General features: G+C 35.6%; 1 protein-coding gene across 11 annotated transcripts in view; it reads right to left on the reverse strand.

Moving 5' to 3' along the window:
• SLIT2 (slit guidance ligand 2) overlaps positions 1 to 12340 on the reverse strand; it is a 262113-nt gene that overhangs the window by 235412 nt on the left and 14361 nt on the right. For all 11 annotated transcript variants that reach the window (XM_080589489.1, XM_080589493.1, XM_080589491.1 and 8 more), the window contains exon 4: positions 5185 to 5256. In XM_080589489.1, the coding sequence (XP_080445615.1) occupies positions 5185 to 5256 (72 nt within the window). The remainder of the gene's footprint in view (positions 1 to 5184; positions 5257 to 12340) is intronic.

Here is a 12340-nt window from a genome sequence, read left to right on the forward strand (position 1 = left end):
AAAATAATGCTGGTAATTAAAAGTTCATCAGCATTAGAACTGCTAACTTCTTATTGACTTTACTGGTTGGGAGCCTATTATTTCTTTAGAGAAAACAATTTAAGCATTCTTGTATTTGAAATTAATCACTACAGTAGGAAAAAGAAAAAGGCATTAATACTGGTGTGATGAAAGATTTGTTTCCATTTACTCTTAAAAGGATAAAAGTCAAATCTGTCATACAAAAAATAAAAATCAAGTAGTATTACACAGACTGCTAAAATGCCCCATAACAAACCATAAAAACTGAAACCAATGGCTAAAAAACACTTTATCAGGAAGGATCTAACAAAAAGGTGAACTATTAATTCATGGAGAGGTTAAAAAAAATCCCCTGCCCCAATATTTTTTTTTGTTATACATCCGGCACACTTCTGCAATAATGTGCAGCACACTAATGTCACTGCAGCACACGCACCAGTGGGAACCTACCCAGTAGTCTTATCCAGCAGCAGTTCCAATACCAATCTGCTTGCAGAAGAGGGATTCTCCAGTAGTGCTTTCTGAGAAGGGAAAACTTGCTCCTCAATGGATTTTTAACATCCAGAGCCACCTGTCTGCAGTTGGAGTTAAGATTTTTGAGGCTTTGGGATAATGAACATTTTTTAATGAGCAATTTCTCTACTCATTAAGGCATTCTAGATTAAAGATAAATGTCTTATCGATGAAATTACAACTGCAGTTTCACTTGCCATGGTTATTGTTAAAAGGGATGGGATGTGACAAAACCATGAATTAAGCCTCAAATACAGCTACCTTAACAATGAGACTGGCGTCTTAAAAACATTTTAGAGGTCACTGCTTTAGTCCCTTAACATACACCTCTTTTTTTTTCTTTATTTTCCATTCTGATTGCTTTCTTTTTTTTTTTTTTAAAATTTTCCATTCTGATTGCGTTTTCCACTCTGATTGCTTTTTACCTTTACCAAGAGAACAAAACCACCCACCACTCAGCAAACACCTAAAGAAGGTATAACTGCAAATGATGCAAATCACAGGTTCCCCTGCAGCAGCTGGAAAAACAGAGCCGAGAGCCACCCGGAGAACTTTCCTCCTCTTTGCGTCAGCCGTCCGCAGCCTTCCCCGCAACAGAAGCGGGCAGCAGCGCTTGCTCGCTCGGGGTAGCTGGCTGGATGAGTAATGATGTCGGTCCGGCCGGACAACGGTAACCCTGGCAACTGTAACCTGCAATTCCTGCCTAACCATTGTGGGATTTATTGTGGCAGGGGCCAAAGAGGCCAAGAGTAAAATGAAGCAGAGAACTATGGTGTCTGACACATCTAGTACCACACACTTTAATCATAGCTGGCAGAAATTAATTCAGGAGGAATTTTTGCAAGGGCCCCCCATGCAGTGTGTTTTGTTGTTGTTGCTGCTGCTGCTGTTCTGGCCGAGGATTTTTTTCCAGTTTTCTTATGTTTAAGATTTTTTTCTTCTCTTATTAACTGATAGGTTTTTTTTTTTGCTTTAAGTCACTAACAGATATCTCAGAACTGAGTGTTTATTAATCAGATAGTATTAAGGTTTTTCCTTTAGAGGAGAAATATCTTATTCACAATGTGCTTCTTTTCAAGTGCACTGTATCAGATACCTTTCCTTTCTAATATGTATTTAATATCGGACCACATCCACTAGAAAGTTTGTTTTCTTTTTCAAAGCCAATATTGTCATTATTACTCATAAAGAAAATATCGGTCAGTAAGGGAACTTAACCTCATTCCAAGTGCAAGAAACATAGATCAAAAGGGACGAGCTTTGTGCATGGCATTCAAAATCCTTTATATGCCACTAATTAATAAAGATATCTTTTAAATCCAAATTCTCAAACAGCTTGGGCCCAGCCCTTAGTATCCTGCAGCAAACGGCAATCAACGAGCTGTGATCTAACCAGCCAAAGTAAGCAGTCAAAATCCATTTGCCTCAGCCAAGCACTCACTAGCTCCCTGCATTAAAGCACCATCGCTGATGCTGGACGAGTTAGCGTGAGTGGGCACACAGGTCACTGAAAACAACGCATCCCGCTCCTGCAGGAAAAATACTTGTTGAACAAGGACTTGTGTTACCCCCTGGGATTTACAACAGCACCTGTATTTTAACAGTATAGCGTCAAAACAGAGGTTCATGTACATTTTCCTTTGAAAGGGATCTTGCAAGGTAAGATTCATATACCCTGCAGCGCTAGTCATACTATTTTTAGCATACTACTTCCTATTGAAATGTATGTGTCAAAACACCTTTGCAGATAACTCTTAATGAGAGAATCAGTTTCTGCTTTGACTAAAATTATCCATTTTAACTGGTTCCAAGAGATTTCTTGGAAGGCTGCTAAATGTGAGAGTAACCTGAAAAATAATTCATTTAATTACCTTTGAAAATCAAGAGTCTCCAGACATAGGAAATAATGCACTGTCTCTTTTAAACTCTCAACCTATCGCTTTCCTTTACTTACACTTCCCATCTGTCAACAAGTGCTTGTAATTTTATTACAGTGTCCTGTAGTTTATGCAGAGTTGGTATTATTTTACAGAGTTCTGTTAATGGACTGGATAAATGGTAATGCTATTTAAACTAGTCTCCTGCTCCAGCAAACACAGCTGCAACTGTACTACTATTTCTAGGCAAACATCTTGACCTGAACATGCAGTGCTCTCTCAACCCGTCCAAAGAGAAATTGGAGCAGACAGCAAAGGGAAAGCATAGCCGGCCGCTGGCGGCAACCAACTGTGTCTAATCATAATTCATATACAGTGTACCCTCTTTCTTTTATATTGCATTTAGGCTACACAACAAGCATATGTGCTTCTTCACCTGGCATCTCATTTACAGCCAAGGGTCAAATGGTAATTATTATTCACAGAAGCTCAATAGTATGTTGAAAACTTGCAGTGCACACACTGTTTGATTAGCTGTTAAATGCCAAAAATAAATACTAAACCCAAAGAATATTATACATTTTATTGATCATTGAAGAACTTCAATTATCCTTAAAAATATATTTATTTGGATATAAATATGTATAAGTACATACAACAACAGTTGTTAAGAAAAGATTTTATATTCTTCATGGCGGTCAAACTATTTATAATCTGAAAGTTGACCAAGAACATTTAACTAGCATCAATACTTTTGTTGGACTGACATTTTTTTAATTACAAATGTAGTGTTAAGTGACCACAGATTTTTAGTATCATTTGTATTTTCTTTTAAACATGAATACATTATAACCAGACATTCACTTTCATGGTCTGATCAACAATAACCCTTAGGCAGAGGAAATTTAATACTGCGAAGCTAGTGATCTCTTACTTTCCACCATATACACTATGAGCAGTTGTGTGCTTTATGTCAAAAGATATTATAGATTTAAGACTAACATTTATCAAATATACAATTCTGAATTAAATGCATTCAAGTATGATTTTGCATGAAGTCTGCATCCATTTCTTTCCTGCAAATTATGTCTCATATCTATTTTTTACAAACTTATGTAAGAACCTTTACATTACAGTTGGAATAATAAAATGATCATAAATCCCTTTCATTTTCCTTCCTGATGGAAGTAATATCTCCATGATTGCTGATAGAAATTACAGAAGAGACTGAATTGTTAATCCATAAAACCACATATGAATATGTTATAATATTATAGAAGTGTAAAAATATTTCTGTCAGAACAAAAGCCTTCAGGAGCTTTCTGGCCTAGTAATTTAACAACTCATTGCATCTACAGGGAAGTTTGGGAAACAAAACATGCATCCAAAGCAGAGGGAAGAAACAGAAATACAAAGAACTAAATGTTTACAACAATAATAGAGTCATTTTCAGTTTTTCATTTCAAATTACTTCAAGAAGGGAAAAAAACCCTACTATTTTGCAATATTAGAACAGAAATAAACGCCTAAATATCAAAGCTTCATTATAACATTTGTTCTCACAAACATTTCCATATACTAAAGTGAAAACAAAAATAGGAGAAACCCCGCCTTCCTTCACCTACACTCATTTTTTTCCAAGCACACAAGTGGTGAAACTCAACAACAATTTCAACAGCAGAAATCTCACCTAAAGCCTAAAGAAATGTGTCAAATACACATCTTTAATTAAAAGATGGCTGAATTTTTCAAAGCCTATTTAAGCATGTCATGTTGTATTCCATTCACACCACATACTGTAAAGTTACCTTGAAATTTATTTAATAATAATGGGTGATTGTGTAGATAAATACAGAAATCAGTATCTGAACTTCATTCCATGTTTACACTACAACATAAATTAGTAAATTCTTACAAATCGCCAATGGGTCAAAACATTGATTTTAAAATTTTGGCAAGAGTAAAACATTATCAAACCAAAGAAGAGAATCAAAATAACAACTCATTACCCAATTTGATATAGTTTTTATTTATCACAAAGGATTTCATAGCTTTTTTTTTCCCTGAGTTTATGTTGCCACCTGTGTCTTTTTTGGGAGAGACATCTCCACAGGCTACCATTTGCCAACACTGATTGTCTTGGTCAATCAAGTGTGTACAGCCACAAAACCAGAAACATCACAAAGTGCTTGTACAGTGCTATGTCTCTGGGTTATGTCGCTCCATAGACACTTAGTTCATTTAACAAAGGAAATGGTAACAAAATAAATAGATTAATTTAAAGAAAGAAAGAAAGAAAGAAAGAAAGAAAGAAAGAAAGAAAGAAAGAAAGAAAGAAAGAAAGAAAGAAAGAAAGAAAGAAAGAAAGAAAGAAAGAAAGAAAGAAAGAAAGAAAGAAAGAAAGAAAGAAAGAAAGAAAGAAAGAAAAAGAAAGATAGAAAGAAAGATAGAAAGAAAGAAAGAAAGAAAGAAAAAGAAAGAAAAAGAAAGAAAGAAAGAAAGAAAGAAAGAAAGAAAGACAAAGCATTCTTTCAACAAGACTTCTTAACAGAGAGGGGCATGGATGAAGCATTATTTTGTTTCATGCAAGTATCTGCATCTAACAGGTTCTAAAAAAAAAATTTGCAAAGTAGTCAAAGAAAGTACCCTAAAGATCATTGTTCCTAAATGCATTTTAGCCCTGTCTGAGGCAAAAGACAAAAACCTAATGCAGAACAGAGTAACAGATCAACTCCAAATTTTCGAGAATAGTTATTGTGTTGTGTCTACTTACAGCCTGTATAACTTCGGTGTCCCCAGAAAGAGCAGTTCAGAAAGCAACTGGAGGTTATTTCTGTTTAGGCGCCTTTTGAAAGAAAATGAAAAGGTTGTGTTAGATTACAAGTGAAGTGCTACAGCAATGCAATGCATATACTTTGAGCAGATTCCTGTGCTGTAACAAGCTGATTTTAAAGACCAGAAAGACTATGTAATGCTGGTCCATTAGCGGAGACATGGTCCAGCAGTAAATTTACCATGGACTAATTACATTTTCTGGTTTCCCCAACAGACTGTATTACCTATTTCATTTTATGAAAGATTATTTTGAATTTAGTGTGAATCAACCACTAATTCAGGACTCTATCCCACATAAATGAGAAAACTAAAAAAATACAAAATCAGCAGAGTAACTTCAGTCCTCCTCCAACTGTGTTCCTCTTAGTATAATGAAGCACACAAACATTTTGTGACCTTGAAATACTGTTCAAGGGAACACATAGCAAACACATGAACTTAGTTAAGTTATAAGAGAAGAGATCCATATAACCTATTTCAACAACAACAACAAAAAGCTGTTACACCCTGATCAAATGAAAGCCAAAAAATCAGGAAGTCACGACTTATATTTGGCATTACAGGTTTTATTTATTTGTTTTTGGCATATGGTTTTGTCTATAGCTGTAAAATACTCAAAAGTTAAAATAATAAAAAAAAAAAACAGTTGTACAGAAGATACATAAAACACTACAAAAGAAAAATTTCAATTGGAATTTGAAAATACCTATTTGTCTATAAAGTTTCTCACTGAACATCCTGACCAGGGTTTATACCTATTTAGTTTGATGTGACAAGTTCCAAGTCCACTGTAATATAACTGTAGGTAACAGAACAACCCCTCTCCAAAACAAATACATTCCATCTTCATGATTTTTTTAAACACAGTTCAGATTATTCTTTCTAACGTGTATAAATGACAGCCCTGGAGCATACAGTCATACCACTCAAGAATTCAAACTCAAAACAGGTTTTTGTTTTTAAGCAATGCAACACACATCACCTACCATTTAAGCAAGGCAACATACTGAAAAAACTGTTTTCTCCTAACGACCTCATCACAATCCAAGTTCTCAATGCACAGTGCTTTTCAATCCACTACTTCTAGGGCATTCCTGGCCACCAGACCGCACAGTGTAGTCTGATATTTATTTTATCCCTTAAGCATTACTTAGGTAAACAGGTATTCATCAAGACATTCCACAAGGTTAAAAAAAGCTACTGGACAGTAATTATGCAAAATTAAGTTTTAGAATTTCATAAAGTTTCAGAACTTCTTGTTTGTTAGTCTTAGGGATGAATTCAAACAATTCAGCCAATTAGTCTCTCAGGGCTGATTTTTCATACTATAACCATTGTTCCACATAAGGGTCCTTCCAATTTAAAGTTTTTTCCATAAATTCCCATATATAGATGGATACACACTCAAGACTCAGTTTTATATAGCCACATGATTTAGTTCACTTAACTATTGTTCCCTTAAATTTCAACGTGACTACTGATGAGATCAAAATAACCTGAGAAAGATTCTTACATACCCACAGGCTTGCTCCCACATTTCAAACGGTGAGAGAGCAATCAGGTTTTTGAGGTCTAGATATTGACAGTAATACAATTTTAATGTTGTGTTCCTTTTTGTTAGTCAAGCACCAGAAATCCTAGTATCTTTAGGCAGGAGAAATTTCAGTCACACATTTTGAAGACTAGAAGAGACTTTTGAGTGAGAGAAACCTCCTGAAAAGAAAAGATTATACCACTGGGATAAAGTGAGGTGAGTGAAGATGCATTTTAATAAGAAATAGAAAAAAAACTGCTTAATCCAACAGCAACAAAAATAGAATTGTGATCCCACAAATCATAGTCCCAAATGAGTAGAAGGGAAGTTTTCAGTAAAAAAGAAATATACAGCTGTAAAAAGAAGTTAATAAATATTGGAAAACTTCTAATTTGAACATTGCCTCAGAAAACTGTACCTACATAAAAAAAACAGTAGCATTTTATTGTTTGTAGATCTACTGCATTTTCAAAATAAGGCAATTAAAAAAAAAAGACACTTTCTTACCTTTAGTAAATTTTTGTACAACAGAATTAAAGACAACAAAACTGAAGTAGTAGGAAGAAAACTGTTTCAAATAAATGATTACATTTCTGATCAGACAAGAGTATTGTGAACAGTATTGTGAACATGATGGAATTCTGAGAAACTGAACCCGAACAAAGGATTAAATAAAAACAGAAGTAAAATTCATTAATCCTTTCTCCTTGTTAAATAGATAGTTCAGACTTAATCCTCTAAGGATATGATTACAGATGAAAAAATACATGGGAAAACTTGTAAAGACTTTGGCAAGTTAGTCTTTAATCAGACACTATTAAGGACAAAAATATGTTCATATTTTTTTAAGGACTATTTGCTTCAGATACCAAGCAATAATCACTAGCTCTAACTGAAGGTGCAATGAAATCACACATTATCTGTATGTCCAACATAATACAAAAATGGTGATACAATACAATGACATAACATTAATTGATGGTGGAATTCTTCAGACAGGCTTGTCTTTCCCTAAATTGCAACAGCAATCTTAAAAGGATACACTGAGCATCACTTGATAAGTATACTTCACAGGCGAAATAGTTGTGCTAGTACATAACTATCCATACAAGCAGTTAATACCTTAGATCATGAGTTTCTATTACTACCTATAGTTCACACGGCCCACGCAACTGAGTATATGTAGTTTTAACAAAGGATGCACATGCTGCTGTGCAGACATTAAAAATCTAAATTATAGGTAGTAAATCAAACTCATGAATTAACCTAACAATAATAGCAGTACATTCATGACTCAAGAGTTTCTACCAACTGAGCTTGGCACTTAGAATTAGTTTCAACCTACATTTTTACTTTGCCTTTCACAAAATTAAAACATTTGTTCTTCGAGCACTAAGTGAATTGAGGGGACACGAGTTAAATAAACTACCGACCATTCAGTATTTTGTAGTTTCTACTTTGAATGATCTCATCCCTCTCATTGTAGCTCCTTTTAGGGGCTCAGGTTTATCTACCAAAAATCCGGATATCCTTTATTACCTGTGCCTAAGAGTACCAAATACTGTTAATTTTTGTGAAGGCGATGAGAGACATTTCCTTTGCAATATTACTTCAAGAAAGAGGCTTCAGCTAAACCTAACAAGTTATATAAATATATATAAAATATTATATACTAAAAAAAAATGCTTTCAATAGGGTGAATTTGTTTTTCTTAAGTTTCTAATAAGTAAATTTTATGACTTTACTGAAATGATTTTTTCAAGACTACAATAGATATGTTACAAAATAAATAAATCTATGCATTCAAACATAAGTGAATGAAAAGGACATGTGGTGAACCTGGCACACATACACCAGTATGCCAGAACACAGCAGCTTTCACTTATACAGTCAACTACGAAGAGTTCGCAATCTTTGAAACAGAGCCACACACAAAGAGACCAGAAAATACATTCCTACTTTAAAACAGATATTGGTTCTCTGATACTGACATTGCCACCTTTTCCTGTGGCACCTTTGCCTCATGCAGACAAATTTAATTTTGTCTGAAATAACAGTACCTGTCCTCAACATGCAGACATGGAATAACAGTGAGACAGACATGATTGTCTTTGTCCCCAGAAGTTGAAAACTGAGGTAACCACAGATTTAGGAGAGAGAGAGAGAAAAAAACCACCACCAACAACAAAAAAAACAGTCATTACAAACTGCAAGAACTACAGGTACTGCAAAGTAAAAACAACCAGAAAATAAAAAATAACCACTTTTTCTTTCAGTGTGTCAGCACAGACCTCACTGCAGCTTGCTAGTAGACAGCATTTCCCCTGGGACAATGTGAGAAGAGAAATTTCGGTTGCATCAACTGAACTGCTCTCCCAGAACTGGCATTAAGTTCAAGGTATAGCACTGAAAAAAGAGTGATGAAATATTCCATACTGTTCCCTTTCAGTTTCCCAACCAAGCTAGAAAAAAATGGTATTTCTCTAGCAAAGGAGGAGGGTTCAGAAGAGATGAAGTGTTAGTGGCATTAGCAACAGAAAATGTACTGGAGAATCTATTCTAATATTGCAATACCTTGAACTGTAAAGTCCTTGGGTAGTGGCCAGAAATAAATGAATGAGGGTCTGACATCACATAATTCTTTCAATATAACAAAGCTGAGCCACAGTTGCAATTAAAATAAATATAATTTCTGTTTCTTCCATTACTGAATCCAGCTTTGAGATGGGGCAAACTGACAGACTGGCTCAGACAAGTTTTTGAGCTTTTCATGATAAATTCAAGCAAGATCCCCATAATACATAAATTACACAAAATGTTTTAAATACTTCAGTTTAAACTTTCTAGAGCTCGGTCTTCTAAATATAGTAAGGGCTAGAAAACCAACTTTGAAGTGAAGTGATGGAAAAAGTGTATGAATATACTCAAAGATATTACAGCTTTCAGAGGAATCAGTATGAGGACACAGAAGGGGAATCTTTGACAGATGGGCAGGCAAAAATAGTCCTTAAAGGAAGTTTGATACCAATAGGCAGATAAAATGTAGGTACAGTCAAGCAACAGGTTACATGGTGAAGCATACAGTGCAGGAAAAATAAATAAATAATTAAGTAAATATATATATAATGGCTTGATTTAAGGGATGCATGCACAGCTGTGATTACTATCACTGCCCATAAGGAAACTATTTACATTTGTTATGGGTTCTAGAAAACAGGCTATCCTTGCAGAAATGGCAACATAACTGGGTTTTACTTGTCTTCTGCATGGAGCCAGAGGATGTGTAGGTGGATGACAGAGTTAGAGGCAGAGTAAATTTGGGGGAGAACATTTTAAGCTCCCAGTGACAGTATTCCAACCCAGCATGGTCTGGCCATCCCACCCATCCATTCTGTTGTCACTCTAAGTTTTCTTGCCACAGTAACCTATCTACTATCAATCACGCAGAGGTAGGGAGGAAGGAGTGGGGAAAAAAACTTCTTAATTACACTGTTTGCAGTTTAATCGTCTGCAATTACTACAATTCACAAGCATGTCTGTATTTGTTTTCAAGACCTGTTAGCACTTTACAGTGGATTAGAAGCAAGTTGCAGGGAATTGACTTCATACAGTCAGAAAAGCCCTCATCTTTTCCCATGTAGCCTTGTCCTTATTCTATTCCATCCTTGTTCTGAGATGACCTTCATAACAGGGGACCTCAGGAGGTCTCAACCTCCTGCTCAAAGCAGGGTCAGTTATGAGATCAAGACAGGTTGCTCAGGGCTTCATCCAGTACAGTCTGAAAAGCCTTCAAGGACAGATGGCACAGCCTCCCTGGGCAACGGATTTGTTCCAGGACATAACTGTCCTCACAGTGAAAAAGTCCTCCTCTTATATCCAGTCATAGTCTCTCCTTTCAACTTATGCTTGTCTCACCACGTTGATGAGCCTGGCTCCAGCTTATTGATAACTTTCTCACAGGTAGTTGAAAGCTGCTATTTTGTCCCCTACAAGTTGTCTTCTTCAGCCTACATAAGCCCAGCTAAAATACTTTCAGCTGGTTTTAGTTCAAGTAAATGCAGTTCTAACTGTAGGCCCCCAAGAAAGCAGAAGCCTTCAAAGCTAACTTGAGAACTGATCTAAGTTAAGAGCAGTTCCAAGTAAATTATAAATCAACTGTACTCTTTAATTAGAAACAGTCTGTCCCATTGGATGCATAGGGGCTAAGAGCCTTCTGAAACTCTACATATAAGGCACAAATACATTTTATTCTATACCTGTTGCTTCAGGAATGATAGAAGGCTTCCAACTCACACAAAGTTAACGACAGCAGAAGCCATTATTCTTCATTCCTCCTCTGAAGTTAGCTGAGAAATAAATAATGCTTTCTGTGCATAGTAACACACAGTACTGCATGCTTAGAAACTCTACTCTTCAACAAAGAAGCACATCCACACCTACTGTTTGATTGTCATTCATTGTTTGATAGCAATGTTTGAAGACATTATTATCACACCATTTAAAAATACCAAATAACACCTTTTCACTGAAGCTCATTTACAAAATATTCATAGCCTTTGAAAACACACAGACAAAATTTTCATTAAAGATCAATTTAATATGAAATGACATGTCAAAAAATTGCTGAGTGCTCATGCAGCAGCAGTTTTTATTCACAATGACTGGGCGCCACGAGGCTTCTCAAGTAGTTCCAACAGGTTACAGTATCTGCTGGGAAGGTCTAATACCAGTTCAGGCACTATGATATCAGGAAATTCAGAATCAAACTAAAAAATAATGGAAGTATCTTGAAACGGGAAGCTAGTGCACAGCACACGAATCATCTCCATGGACTGGTTTACACACATTTAACCATCAAGTCGCAGACTGACTAGAGGCTCTGGATAATAAGCATCAAAATGAGTGATCCTGTTCCCTCACCAGAGAGCATATACAGAGCTTGACTTACGCTTAAGACTGCAAGGAGGGCAAGTCTTCCTACTCTTGTCCAAAAAGCAGTATTGTTGTTATATCTGCCAGAGGCTGAGAACATAAGTGCATCAGTGTCCAAAGTCACACTCTAGTTAACTTCCACACATTTGGCAACTACCATGTATGAATGCAACTTGAGCAAACATCATCAAGTGATGAGAAAGCCCGAGAACTAAGACCTAAGCGAAAAATTGGAGAGAATTGTTAATGGAAAAACTGGCACAAAGGTCTTCTTGTCTGTAGTTAAGCTACTCATTATCTCTTTAAACATAACAATATCAAGTTTGATATGCTGTCCACATGAGTAAAAATTGAAATCTGAAAAGTTCAGTGCTAAACTTGCATGATTTGCATAGCTAAATTAGAGTTTGTCCAAGGTCAAGAACCACTTAATCAGAGCCCCATTTCCAGGCTAAGTAGTAACCAGGCTAAGAAAGATGTCCAAATTTGTATTTGATATCAAATTGAAACTAATTAGGTATTTGTTTTATTAATAATTACTTTAAGTTGAAGTGGGACCCTCACATAATAAATACCCTAGAAAAGTAAGTTTATTACTTGTGTAGAAAGTGGGGAAAGTTACTTTACA

The sequence above is a fragment of the Anser brachyrhynchus genome (assembly GCF_964034855.1).
Source record: "Anser brachyrhynchus genome assembly, chromosome: 4".
Taxonomy (NCBI): Eukaryota; Metazoa; Chordata; class Aves; order Anseriformes; family Anatidae; genus Anser; species Anser brachyrhynchus.